This window comes from Spea bombifrons, chromosome 2 (genome assembly GCF_027358695.1).
Source record: "Spea bombifrons isolate aSpeBom1 chromosome 2, aSpeBom1.2.pri, whole genome shotgun sequence".
NCBI classification, from domain to species: Eukaryota; Metazoa; Chordata; class Amphibia; order Anura; family Pelobatidae; genus Spea; species Spea bombifrons.
Genome location: NC_071088.1, coordinates 122224516 through 122239366, shown reverse-complemented (window position 1 = coordinate 122239366; position 14851 = coordinate 122224516). Strand labels below are relative to the sequence as shown.

Sequence of the window (14851 nt, the reverse complement as noted above, 5' to 3'; positions counted from 1 at the left end):
GCAGCTTAACAGTGCCATCCTAAACCCCCAAAAGGTTGGACCACCTTTTGCCTTCAGAACTGCCTTCATTCTTCGTGACATGCTTTATACAAGGTGCTGGAAACATTACTCAGAGATTTTGGTCCATATGGACATGATGACATCACGCGGTTGCTGCAGATTTGTCGGCTGCACATTTATGATGTGAATCTTCCGTTCCACCAAATCCCAAAGGTGCTCTATTTGATTGAGATCTGGTGACTGTGGAGGCCATTGGAGTACAGTGAACTCATTGTCATGTTCAAGAAACCAGTTTGAGATGATGTGAGCTTTGTGACATGGTGCATTATCCTGCTGGAAGTAGCCATCAGAAGACGGGTACACTGTGGTCATAAAGGGATGGACAGGGTGCCAAAGTGTGCCAAGAAAATGTCCCCCACACCATTACACCACCGCCATCATCCTGAACCGTTGATACAAGGCAGGATGGATCCATGCTTTCAAAAACCTGACCCTGCCATCTGTATGTCGCAACTAGAATCGAGACTCATCATACCAGGCAACGTAATTCCAGTTTTCCATTGTCCAATTTTGGTGAGCCTGTGCAAATTGTAGCCTCAGGTTCATGTTCTTAGTTGACAAAAGTGGCACTCGGTGTGGTCTTCTGCTGATGTAGCCCATCTGCTTCAAGGTTCGATGTGTTGTGCGTTCAGAGATGGTATTCTGCATACCTTGTTTGTAACAAGTGGTTATTTAAGTTACTGTTGCCTTTCTGTCATCTCAAACCAGTATGCCCATTCCCCTCTGACCTGTAACATCAACAAAGCATTTTCGTCCACACAACTGCCGCACTCTGTAAACCCTAGAGATGGTTGTGCCTGAAAATCCCAGTAGATCAGCAGTTTCGAAATACTCAGACCAGCCTGTCTGGCACAACAATCATGCCATGTTCAAAGTCACTTAAATCCCCTTTCTTCCCCATTCTGATGCTCGGTTTGAACTTCAGCAAGTTGTCTTGACCACGTCTACATGCCTACAAGCATTGAGTTGCTGGCATGTGATTGGCTGATTAGCTATTTGTGTTAACAAGCAGTTGAACAGGTGTACCTAATAAAGTGGCCAGTGAGTGTATGTAATGACAACACTGCCTGTCACAACAAATCATAGAACATCAATGGATCATACACATGTACATCTGTTAATGTTGTGTATATGATCCAGTGCAGCAAATGTGAAGCAGTATGTTACGTTGGAAAAACCAGCCAAGAACTAAACCTAAGGATGAACCTACGGAGACACTCCATTAACAGACACAACAAAAATAATAACTGCACCCCGGTTGGTCACCACTTCACCCAGACGGACCTCTCCGTTAACAGACGCAGTCAGCCACTCTAACAGACCACTGCATTATGAACCTCAGGATAAAAGTACTGAAGGGGAACACACAAGCCAGAAAAACATTTGAAATAAAGATGATTAACCATTTCAACACTAAGGACACCAGATTACACTTGAAGGTAGGATTCCTGTCAGATTACCAGTACTTTGTATGATATTTTCTGTGATTTTACTCTAATTTATGCATTGTCTCCGTGATACAGGCCCAACTTGGTTTCAAACTGGCTAAACTTATGTACAACCACCTTAAACTGCTAAACTAGAGACTGCTAAATCAGTCTCTATCCTGATCTTAAACCAGTATTCTGCTGCCCATGCCTCACTTAGATGTCTCTGGTTAGTATTGCTTTTGACTTGACAAAGGGAGATTTATACTCTCCAAAGCTCATCCTAAAACTGGAATGTTAGTCCAATAAAGTATATATGTAGTATAAGTATTATTTTTGTTATGCTTAAAAAATATATTAAAGACTGACTAAAGAAATAAAACATGTGAGTTTCTTTACAGTAAAAGCAGGAAAAACTATTATTTATTTTGCCTGAAATATAATTTTGCCAGGCTAGTCCGTTATAAGCAGTTCTATGACATAGAACAAAAATATATATATAACGGTTACCGTATTTAAGACATCTTCACAGCCTTAAAATATGTATGTTTGTATAGACATCCAGAACTACACGTAATTGCCCATAAATGCTTACTGACACTTTAGTAAGAGCTATAAGAATATTTATTGCTTAATTATCTTCAGAGAACATCTTAGTCTGTAAACTGCCATTTCAGTCAAAGAAGTCAAAGAGTATGTCAAAATAAGCATCAATTCTGATCTGGAAAATAGCCATGTTATTTCACAGGTATTTTAACACTCATGTAACAAGTTGCTTCATCTGAAATAGCACATTTGTCGAACCCTTCCAGTTTTCATATCTTGCACTTGCAAATATCAATAACAATTCTTCTTCAGACACAGTCTAATGGGCTTTACTTCATCTCACTTAACCGTTTTATGATGTGTTGCTCGCTATTTGTTGTACCTTTTTATAGCAATACAGTAGAGCTACATGTACAGGTACAAAAATGCAAAAGGGATGCAATCAAACTGGCATATCTTTGGTATCCAAGAGTTCTTTAACCCTTGGGTCTTTGGATTTTCACTAATAATACATATATGAGCAATAACATACATATCTATGAAATATGATATCTATGAAATATCTTTCTTTTGCTGTTGAGTAACTATCTGTATTCACTGAACTGGCCCCTTGAGGAATGAACTTCATTTATCTGCTCCAATAGAACTATTCATCCAATATCTTTGTGTTCAGCTGTAACCAAGCCTTTGTTGCTTAAGCATGAAGGCATGTTTTCTCAATAATGGTGTTAGGTAGATGACTTGTTCTCCTACATTTCAGTTCTATGTCGCTCTAACTCTAGTTTCATTAACCAGCCAGTGTTCAGCTACAGTCAACACTTTTTATTATGAAGACTTTTTAAACTCATACTCAGATATGATGTACATGTTCATCATTATTAACCACAAGTCCAACTTTACTTCATTCAAATTCAGACTTAGTGTACATTTTAGTGCCAGCTCTTGCAAACAATGTTGCTTCATAAGACAAGTAGATCAATCACCATTGTAACCACCATTGCATTTATTTAAAGAAGTCTAATAACCTAAGTAATCTAGTAACCTAATTTGGTTCTTTGGGATCCAGAAGCCATTGTATTAGACAACACTGCATGAATAATTCATAAACTGTGCCACTATTGGGATTAAAGAGCTTTTGCATTTTCTTGTGCATGATCCATGGCAAAACTTCAATAATTAATGTATTAGATTTTTTTTTCAAAACAATAAAATATTAGGAAAGGCAATGGATTAGTCAGGGACTGATTTAAGATTTTTCATTTTTTTTTTGTTTCGCTGGAACATGAAATTACCTGAAGAAATCCAATAACTCCCCATATTAGAAGAAAAATATTTAATTATATCCTATATATGTATATTGTGTCTGCTAGTTTTCTTACTTATAATTAAAACCTGCATCTGTTACAGGGACTTTCTAGTCCCCCAAAAATGTCTTTGAATTTAAAACACATATTAGTGTATGTCTAGTTTACTAAATTGTAAAAAAATATATTTTTAATGTATAGTAGAACTCCATGCAAAATTGACTCAGATATGCATTAGGCATTAAAATAGTACTGGTATGTCTAGGCAAATGCCTAGTGGACTGGTATGGCTGCACACTGCAAAAATGTAAGTGTAGTGTGTGGCCGTGTGTATCCATCATGCAACTGGCCCTAAGTATTTAATCACCAGCCCATTCCTGGGGGCAGGAGGGTCCTACTGGATCTATAAATAAAAATACGGACATGTATGAAAAATTTTTAGAGCAAGGATCAATGCTTGCGAGAAAGGAACCAGTGCCAAAGAGTCCCTTAATAATGGGGCTCCTACTCTATAATATTGAATGTGCAATAGTTAACAATGTATATTATAATTTCTGTTTAGGATTTAGTTCCTTCCATCCCTTTATATGAGGGCTTTGGCAGTTAGTAGCTTCAATAATAAAACATGAAAACAGCTTTTGTTAAATAGCATGGATTCTGCTGAGCACAATCCACTATCAATAAGTATCTAACAGTGTCAGCCTATTCTACTTGCACATACATCTACATGTAGGAGGGCCCCTACGGACTACCTCAACTGGTCTCAACCCAAAACCAACTGTTTTTAAACAAAGTACACAAAACATCAATAAATCCTCCAAATATAAGTCAGTTTTCCTTTGACCAGGCAGCATGTTGTTAATCACTCTCTATTATTAAAAAGTGTTGTTCGGAAAACATTACATAAACCATATATTGAATTTATTTATAGAGCTGTGGGAATGTACAAAACTACACAAAACAAGCTGTTTTTTTATCATTTGTAAGCCTTCTGGTCCCCTGCTAATATTCTCCCACATTGCATTCTATTCTATTTTTACTGCTACTTCACAAAGTTATGAGTGGAAAACAAATTATAGAAAATAGCTTGCATTTTTTAACTCTTTGATAGCTCAAAGAATAATGGTCCTTATAGCATTGATGGACCATACTGTAAATATGTTTAAATATCCCAAAGAGAGTATGATGTCAGAAAATAGCACCTAATACTTGTTGCTGTTTAAATTAAGAATATATACCAAAACATATTTTGTTAAGATTATTATAACGTAAGTCAGAGTACTAAATGGCATCTCAAGTTAAGACCCACCAGGTCAATAAGGTAGAAACCTAACATAGATAGACACCACTTTGCGCTGCCCACCCACAAGTTACCAATAGAGAATACAATTTATAGCAAATGAGACAGGAGTCTCTGGCCGACAGAAATGCTGCTGACTCTTGGCAAGTGGCAAGGCTTGAGACTCTAGGCAGGCAGCTAGGCGCGAGACTGTTGGCAGACAAAAAGGCAGAAGTAAACACAGACCCCAAATTCAGGGGTCAGACGGTAAGCAAGTTTGAATACAAATCCAATATCGTTACCTGTGGGGTAGGAGAGGGAAGGAACGAGGAACTGGACGAGGGTTGGTAATGGATAGGGTCAGATTTATCAAATGTCAAGTTGCAGCAGAACAACAAATGAGCAAGTTGGAAAAAGAAAACTCCATTGACAATATCAAGGTGATTGATATGGATAGAACTATAATAGAAAGAGTGCCATAGGACCAAATTGTGCATGGCTCCCTATGGTCTAGGTTACCATGTAGTAAGATGTCCCTTTTTATTTTTACTTCCAGAATAATCTACATGTCTTTCTTATTATCTGTGAGTGTATATAGTGCATAAGCAGGGTAGACAATTTGTCCTTGTAGTTAAGGGGCCAGAAAAGGAAAATAGTAGGGGCAGATTATCAGGGAATGCCTTGTTAAAGAGCCAAGTCTTTAGCTTCCATCTGAATGTAGGGAATTCTTCTGTTTTCCTAAAAGGCGGAGGGAGGGTGTTCTAGTGCCGTGCACCTAGTTAAGATGCTGAACAGCTTCCATGTTTTTTCCTTACAGTATGTCTTGTTTGTTGCAAGGGCAGTTGAGGAAGAGTGGAAGGTAAACGTCTCCTGTAAATATAATTATGTACTTTTATATAATGCCTGGAGTATCATTGTGAGTTATTTGAATGGTGCTCATTGCTTCACCGTTAGTCAAGGTAGTTTCCTCAGTCCAACAGATATGGAATAAAATTTGAGTTTTCCAGATTGTTGCATTTTTCTGAATTGCCTGTAGGGGGAGAATAGATAATCTAGCATGCCCTCATATAGGGCACTGTTGTAGTCCAGCCGTGATAGGACTATTGGTGTGGTTATTATTTCCATATCCTATCTAGCAGGTTGCTATTCTGTGTATCAAGTGTAGTGGTTTCAAATCAGTTTTCGCAGTTGCCTCGATTCAAGATTTTATTGAAAATGTGTTGTCTATTATTGCTCCTAGGTTTTGACCTGTTGAGATGGGGAGTTCTGCTGCTTGTTGGGAAGTAATACTTGACGGGTGACATCTGAAGTCTAGTGCCATCAGTTGAGTTTTATTGGGTTGAGTTGTAGTATGTTAGCTGCCTCCAGTCAAGAATGTCTCTGTGGCATGAGAAATTGGTGTTGGGATGCGTTCTTTGCTATTCTGATGCTCCAAGGCATATTTAGGTGTCATCTGCATACCAGTGGAAATCTAGCTCTCTTGATCAGGTCTGCTAGTGGTTTGATGCATATGTTGAATAAGATGGGCGATAGGGAGGAATTTGGCTTTAATTTAAATTTGAAAATAGATTCAGGTTAATCAGGTTTGATGTCACAAAGGGTTTATAAAAAGCTAGCTAGCTAAGTTAACAATTAACCGTTAACTTAATTTAATTTAGGAATATACAGAATGCTACAGCTGTACCAAAGCAAAGTCTAGGACACTTAAACAAGCTTTACCATACTATATTACATACCATAAATGTCTGGTATAACACACACTTGTTAATAATATACATGCTTCTTCTGAACTAAGGCTACAGTGTAGCCATATATAACTTGTACCCACTCAGTGTCCTAAAATAAGTCAAATTGTGATAATTATATGTGACATTTTACAGTATATCCTTAGTAAGAGTGTAGGATGTTTTTTTAATGTGATAAAAATATTTCACTAATTGGAACTAACCAATAAGAATTCATATAAGGATGTTCCCTTCCTAACACAAAAGTCTAACACAAACATTTACAATTAAATATAAACTATATTAAAATAATAATAAATAAATATATAATACACATGTTTATAAAATACAGACCTGTGCCCTACACAAACTAGGTTCGGAAAGTGAATTATTCCGCAATTCAATACGAATGTGGATAACAATCAAACTTTTTTTACAGGGACTATACAGCTGATATATATATATATATATATATATATATATATATATATATATATTATACAAAATCATCAAAATGCTCAATTTAGCATTTCAACAAATCTGCCAGAGATAACACTTGGTTTATTTTAGCCTTTTCACATATTTTCAACACAACAAACTAAAATTACCATCTAACAAGGAGATCTGTGAAGGTTGATAGCGGTACTGTTGATTCATCACAATTTTTGTAATACTCTGATTCAAATCTTTAAACCGTTACATTAAATAAGAAGACTACAGCTTAAAGACGCACAGCATGCGAAATTCACACAACCTATTATGAAGACTTCCTATTGCGAATGCCAAACCAACATTTTCTATGGCGTTTAGATTTTCAGGCATCCTTTAAGAAGCATTGAGCTAATTTTTATATACCCAAACTCATCATTATAAAGACAATATTTTAAACTTCAAGACTCATTTTTTATTGTTTTGCGATTATGCTGTTACTTTAGTTGTAAAGGTGTAAAATTAAGCTGCAAAGTAATTAACCACAAAAATATTTCTTACAAAAAAGCAGAAAAAATTTAAAATGAAAAGGCAAAACAATTGATTACTTGACATGCACACATACCACTTTTAGCAGAGGCTTTTTAAATATACATGTACATTTGTGTACATGGGAATCAGTCTTCAAGTAAGCAGACAGTATATCTCTTCCAAAGGGTGAACCTTTCAATAATATTTTTATGCACACAGAGAAAATATGGGCAAAGACATAAGAACTTTTTGGCTCATTTTTCCCGATGTAGAGATTCACACCTTAATTAGTGCATGCAGGTTTATATTCCATCACTGTATAAGCCCCTACCACTTTTTGATGGGAGGCTGCTCTACGTATCATCTACCCTCTCAGTACAGTAAAAGCTTCTTACATTATATTTAAACTTCTGAACTAAACTTCAGATTGGGTCTACGGCCTTTGTGTATAATACAAGCCTTTTACCATTATAGTAGCCATGCTCTAATCTCTCTCCCGTATGTCAACAGTCAGAGGGTTGGCTGTGCTCCCAAATTACTTGTTGCATAATGAAGTCTACAATACGTAAGTTGACAAAAAACTGCACTAAATTTATTGTTTATGGATGTGTGCCACATCATTAATTTCTGGCCACTTTTGCTGTGGATTAACTAAGCAAGTGACCTTTTCTGTTCAAAGTCACACTAACATTAGATACATTTATGTTATGAAAGAACAGGACAGCCCAAACTCTTGGCAACTGACAAACATCAATCTCAGACAAAAAAGCAAAATTTAATTATGATTGTCAAGACTCGATAACATCTAAATCACAACTACATATTAAGGACTGCAGATTTATGGACATATTACCAAAATGACTGACATTATGGCAAAAAATGTGCATTCACTAGTTACTAGGCTCATAGAAGATCCTGTGCCACAGGAGTCGCATTGTGGGACCCAGGCAGCACTTTGACAAAGCCTGTTCTTTCGGGGGCCTAAAAGAAGCCTGTTCTTTCGTGATCTTGTTACCGTATAAAACACGCCTGTCCACAGAAGCAATCAATCAGATTCCAAACTCTCCACCATGGGCAAGACCAAAGAGCCGTTCAAGGATGTTAGGGACAAGATTGTAGACCTATACAAGGCTGGAATGGGCTACAAGACCATTGACAAGCAGCTCGGTGAGAAGGTGGCAACAGTTGGAAGAAATACAAAATAACTGTCAATATCAATCAGTCTGGGGCTCCATGCAAGATCTCACCTCGTGGAGCTTCAACGAACATGACAACGCTGAAGAATCAGCCCATAGCTCATAGGGCTGATCCCAGTTAAGTTTGTTTAATAAATATAGACAAGAAGATGTGTCTGTCCCTCCCATATCCTCACAGCTCCACTCCCCATCCAGTTAAGTTAATTTGGCACATTTGAGTATATTAAACAAATGGTAATGAGTAGACTTGTGTAATAGAATTCATACAAATTGCAAATTGCGTTTTTCCTCATTTCATACAGATCTCTGAAAACAAAGTCAGAACCCCACGCAAAACAGAAGAAAACAATTCACAGCCACTTATACTCCCACTCTCTCACTCTCTGTGAATGTCTCCTTACCTTCTATGCCAGTACTGTGTCTCACAGGTCAGCTTCTGTGTCTCACAGCTCTGCTTATGTGTCTCTCATCTTCTTGTTATTCTCTTTTCTCTCTTCTTCCTTAGTCCACATCTCCGCTGACGTGACCTTTGAGCAATTGGAGGATCTGGGAGAGAACGTAACTCGAAGCTCTGCCAAATTGCCCTTAGATAACCTCGTTTGAACTTCCACCAAAATAGTGGAGCTTTTGGTGACTTCCTATCCCCTTATTGAAAGATCAGGGGAGAGGACAACAGCAGAAGTTCCACCATTTTGGCGGACGTTTGCTGGGAGGTTATGTCTGCAGAGATGCGGACGAAGAAACAAGAGAGATAAAAAGAAGATAGGAGAGAGGAAAAAGGAGAACAAGAAGATGCAGAATAAGAAGATGCGAGACACAGAAGCGGAAGTGGTCGGCAGAGAAGGTATGGTGAGATTCAGACAGCATGAGAGAGAGTGAAAGAAAATGAGAGTGAGAGTATAAGAGAGTGTGAGTGAGAGATAATGTGGGTGTCGAGCAGCGATCTTTGTATCTGAATTTAAAACAGACCCAGATTTTTATCCTAAATGGATGGACAAAAACAGAATTTGTCCCAATATTTTTTGGCCCATTCGCACATGTTTAGTTATGAGGCTTATGTATAAAGTTTAAAAGCGATTCTTTCACCATGGCAACCAGGGGGATGTTGCTTGGCATTTGCATATGGTTGCTATGGTGATAAACCACTTTTAATACTTGTCACAAGAACTACTTTTTATATATGGCTCTCTCTATTTAGTAGAATGTATATTGTGTCACGTAAGAATTTTTTAGCTTCTAAATGGATATACAACATTCAACCATTAAATATGCAAGAAAAAACTCAAAATATTGAAGTAGAAAAACTATGAAAACTATTATGTTAAGACTGCATTATAAGACATTTTTCATTGATTTGGAGATAAATTCTGATAGAATATTTTTTCTTCATAAACTTAGTGCTAGTTTTTTTTTTTAATATAACTGCAACTAATGACTGCATGCATTCAATAAATATTGAAGAAAAACAAAGAAACAAAACTTAAAGCATTCAACCTTTGTATTGTATTTTCTTTAGGAATGCATTTACCCAAAACCCATGGCAATATCATCCACTCAACAACGGTAGGTGCGGGTCCTTCTCGCATCTTATATTCCGTGTATTGTGATGCAAGCAAAAGAAGGAACAGAAAAGTCAAGTATGATGCAGAGTGGCATATGAATTTGATGAAAGGCTTCCTTATAAAGAGTCCCAGTGTACTTTTTGGAGCTATCAGGTAGCATCCAGAGAAGACAGGAAAAAGAAATCCTATTATGACACACGTCACCATCTTTACTGCCCAATGTCGTCTCCTCCAGCCTGGGAATTCATCATACCAACGGGACGCAAGCAGCTGTTGACAGTTAGGCTGGGCAACAAACTAGAAAGAAAGAAGAATTTTGTTAAAATTTTGTTAACAATATAAATGAAGTTAGAAGTATATAACAGTATTTAACTGGTTTTATGCATACCTGGGAACTGGGTGGTCCAGCTGATGTCAGTGGCTAGCCCCACACGCAAGATGAAGCCATTTTTGTAGGGGAAGGGGGCGGGGAGTGAGGTGTGCCGCAACACCACTTCCGCGACCCAGAGTTTCCCCGTGGTAACCCAGAGACCCGGAGAAGCGGTGCTTCACTCGGAGTCTCCTGGCAAAAATCCCAGAGAGTTCCCAGGTATGGTAACTCCATAAACTATCAAATATAATATAAGTAAAAAACAGAACATACCTGAAACAAGAAAGACATGGCAGGCACATTTTTCAAACGTATGCTCCGTTCCTATACATCAAATTTTTATTTCTCCAAACACATTTTGTTTCATTAATCTCACAACCCTAAACATCTGTTTTCCACTTTCAACACATTTCTCTGTCCCCCGGCACCTCCCTCACCTTCCTACTTCTCTCCCCAAGACCTTGCTACACATTCCTGCCACAAGCCACCCTCAACACCCTCAGCCAACCTCAACAGCTTTAATCCAGTCACCCCTGATGTTCTCTTGTCCTCCAACCTGACCATCTCTCCCCTCGACCCTGTGCCCTCACATATCTTTCTGGTGTCCTTAATTTAACCCTAACCAATGTCTGTAACCTCTTTCTTTCCATTGGAGTATCCACATCCCCATTTAAACATGCTTTCCCACTCTAAAGAAATCTTACGTTGATCCCACATCCCCATCAAACTACCATCCAGTTTCCCCTCCCCCCTAGCATCCAAATAGCTGTAATAATTAAATTAAAATTAACTAGCTCATTTCTTTCCTCTAACTATCTGCTTGACTCTCTACAATCTAGTTTCAGTCCAAAGCATTCCACCGAGCCAACACTCACTAAAATTAGTAGTAAGCTCCTTGGGGGTCATGTCTTACTGCTTACTGATGAGAGAATATGTTTTTTAGGAACATTATCATGTGTACTATGTCCTATACATACATATATATATATATATATATATATATATATATATATATATATATATATATATATATATATATATATATATATATATATAGTTTGGAACTCTATAGTGAGTGATGATACAGACGACATGGATATTTATGTGCTATTCACTTCAGAACTCAGTGGCCATGCCATGCAATTGTGTATGGTCTACCACTTTACGGCTGAGCTGTTGTTACTTATAGACTCTTCACAATAATAGCACTCATAGTGGACTGGGGCAAATCTACTAGGGTAGTAATTTTACAAACTGACCTGTTGCAAGGTAACAGGTAAATCTTAATTAGACTGGTTTATTAATTTATTTTGAAACTTAGAATAAGAACAAACATTAGTATGGGTCTTTAAAACTTTAAATTTTAAGTTTAAGATATAATTTGAACAATTAATCAGTTAAGGTAATATGTCATTTATAAACAAGACTTTAAATTTAAATTAACATACATTACTATCACCATAGAAACAAATTGCTAAATGTTTTGCTTCAGAATTATATTATTACTCCACAGGGCTTGTAAAAAGCTTATTTTATAAAGAGCAGTTCTGGTACATGTTTTAAAAGTGGTCGAGAGCAACCAATGGAATGGTTCAATTAGCAGGAACATTCCATTGGTTGCTATGGGCAAAAGACTACTTTGAAAACTTTGTGACATAATTGCCCTTCATAAATAACTCCCTATGTGTTTTTTTTTGTCCTACAATGTGCCATGTTTATACTAACAATGCTTAAACAACTTAGATGTCGTCTATGTTTCTCCAAGACAGCACTGAATTAGTAGTTAAGAAGGAAGCAGTTATAGCTAAAATGGACAATGGTGTCCAAACAACAATTATTTAGCATAATTGGCACTGTGCCAGTTTTACTGCTTGCAGGTACATGTATGCAACATGTTTACACAAAAAGAGTTTTACTAGGATGATTCCTGGTTTTATTTTCTTTATTATGCATCCTAATAGGGCTGCAACTAACGATTATTTTAATAATCGATTAATCGGCCGATTATTTTTTCGATTAATCGATTAATCGGATAAAAAAAAACAATATGCAAATTTTTCGTTTATTTAAAAGAATTTAATGAACTGGATGTTAAAAAACAACTTAAAATTTACATTAACATTCTTATTTTGTTATGATGTAATAAAAAACAATATTTTCAAAGTACAAGAACCCAAACACAATATTTATGAAACAAAATAACCCCAAACATTCTGAAAAGAGGTGGACTATTACTGTTCAAGAAACTTTGCCCCAGCACTTTGCACTTTGCACCCAGCACTTTGCACCCAGCCCTGGCACTTTGCACCCAGCACTTTGCACCCAGCACTTTGCCCCAGCCCTGGCACTTTGCATCCAGCACTTTGCACCCAGCATTCAGCACTTTGCACCAGCACTTTGCACCCAGCCCTGGCACTTTGCACCCAGCACTTTGCACCCAGCCCTGGCACTTTGCACCCAGCACTGGCACTTTGCACCCAGCACTTTGCACTGTGCCCCTGCACCCAGTCTCTAACTCTGCCCTGCACCCAGCCCTGCCCCCACATTCTGCCCTGCCCCCACACTCACACTCTGCCCTGCACCCACTCTGCCCTGCACCCACACTCACACCCTGCCCTGCATCCCCACCCCCACTCTGCCCTGCACCCAGTCTCCCACTCTGCTCTGCACCCACACTCACACCCTGCATCCCCACCCCCACTCTGCCCTGCACCCAGTCTCCTGCCCTGCACCCCCCACCCCCACTCTGCCCTGCACCCCCACTCTGCCCTGCACCCCCACCCCCACTCTGCCCTGCACCCACACTCACGAACCGCTCTGTGCGAATGGAGCCACTCGCACAGAGCGGTTCGCTCTGTGCGAATGGAGCCACTCGCACAGAGCGAACCGCTCTGTGCGAATGGAGCCACTCGCACAGAGCGAACCGCTCTGTGCGAATGGAGCCACTCGCACAGAGCGAACCGCTCTGTGCGAATGGAGCCACTCGCACAGAGCGAACCGCTCTGTGCGAATGGAGCCACTCGCACAGAGCGAACCGCTCTGTGCGAATGGAGCCACTCGCACAGAGCGAACCGCTCTGTGCGAATGGAGCCACTCGCACAGAGCGAACCGCTCTGTGCGAATGGAGCCACTCGCACAGAGCGAACCGCTCTGTGCGAGTGGAGCCACTCGCACAGAGCGAACCGCTCTGTGCGAGTGGCTCCATTCGCACAGAGCGATTCGCTCTGTGCGAGTGGCTCTGTGCGATCCGTGCACATAGACATGAAGAATACTTACCTCCGGAACGCGTCACATCCGTCACGTAGCTAGAAGGCGGAGACTGCAGAGCGTGTAGCAGAAGCGGGGAACGCTCGCGGAGGTAAGTAAAAGGAGCCGAGTGCTCCAACAACGAATTGATCACTCGATTAATCGATAACGGAAATCGTTATCGATGATTTCCGTTATCGATTATTATCGATTTTATCGATTCGTTGTTTCAGCTCTACATCCTAACTTTTTTTATTGTTCATAAATCCATCTTAGATCTTTTTCGTTCAAAGGAGGGGCCCTGGCCACTTGGACATCAGTGGTCACAAAACAATTTGTTGTTTATAGGGCAAATCACCCTAAGTCATCTTAAGTCACCCTATGTAGACATTTTAACTACATTTCAAGTGTTGCTGTGACAGACATATGCCCTTGCATACATAAATACAGTAACAAGATAAAGTAAATGATGTACATCTAAGTCACAAGTATAGACAAACACAATGACACACAAAAATGATAATATTTCATGTCTTTATTGAACACCCATTAAACATTCTAAGACCTGGCGGAAAAGGTAAGTAAATCATAGATTTAATACCTGGTAGAACCTGAACCTCCTTTGGCAGCAATAACCTCAAACAAGCCCTTCCAGTAGCTACAGATCAGACATGCACAACTTTCAGGAGGAATTTTAGACCATTCATCCTTACAGAACTGATTAAGCTCAGTCATAGTCTTAGGATGCCTGGTGTTAACAGCTCTCTTGAGGTCATTTCATAGCTACTCTAACAGGTTAAGGTCAGAGCTCTGACTGGGCCACTCCAAGATTTACTTCAATGTTTAGAGGCATTGTCCTGTTGCACCCAACTTCTACTGAACTTCAGATAGCGCACAGCTATCCTTACATTATCCTGTATGATACCTTGATAAACTGAGGAATTCATTATTCCCTCGATGATGGCATGCTGTCCAGGCCCAAAGGCAGCAAAGCCGCTCCAAATCATGATATTCCCTCCACCATACTGCAACGTTGGGATGATGTTTTTATGTTGGTATTTGGCATCATTGTTCTTTTCACGAACAATTCAACCTTAGTCCATGTGGTGTCCTGCCATGACTTCTATGCCTTTTCTACGTTTAGCATATGGTAAACTCATGAACAGAGATGTTAACT

The 14851-nt window shown here is 39.0% G+C and overlaps 1 protein-coding gene across 1 annotated transcript in view; it reads right to left on the bottom strand.

Annotated features, from left to right (window-relative positions):
- TRPC4 (transient receptor potential cation channel subfamily C member 4) overlaps nt 1-14851 on the bottom strand; it is a 78385-nt gene that overhangs the window by 14669 nt on the left and 48865 nt on the right. The window contains exon 4 of the mRNA XM_053456339.1: nt 10025-10355. Within this exon, the coding sequence (XP_053312314.1) occupies nt 10025-10355 (331 nt within the window). The remainder of the gene's footprint in view (nt 1-10024; nt 10356-14851) is intronic.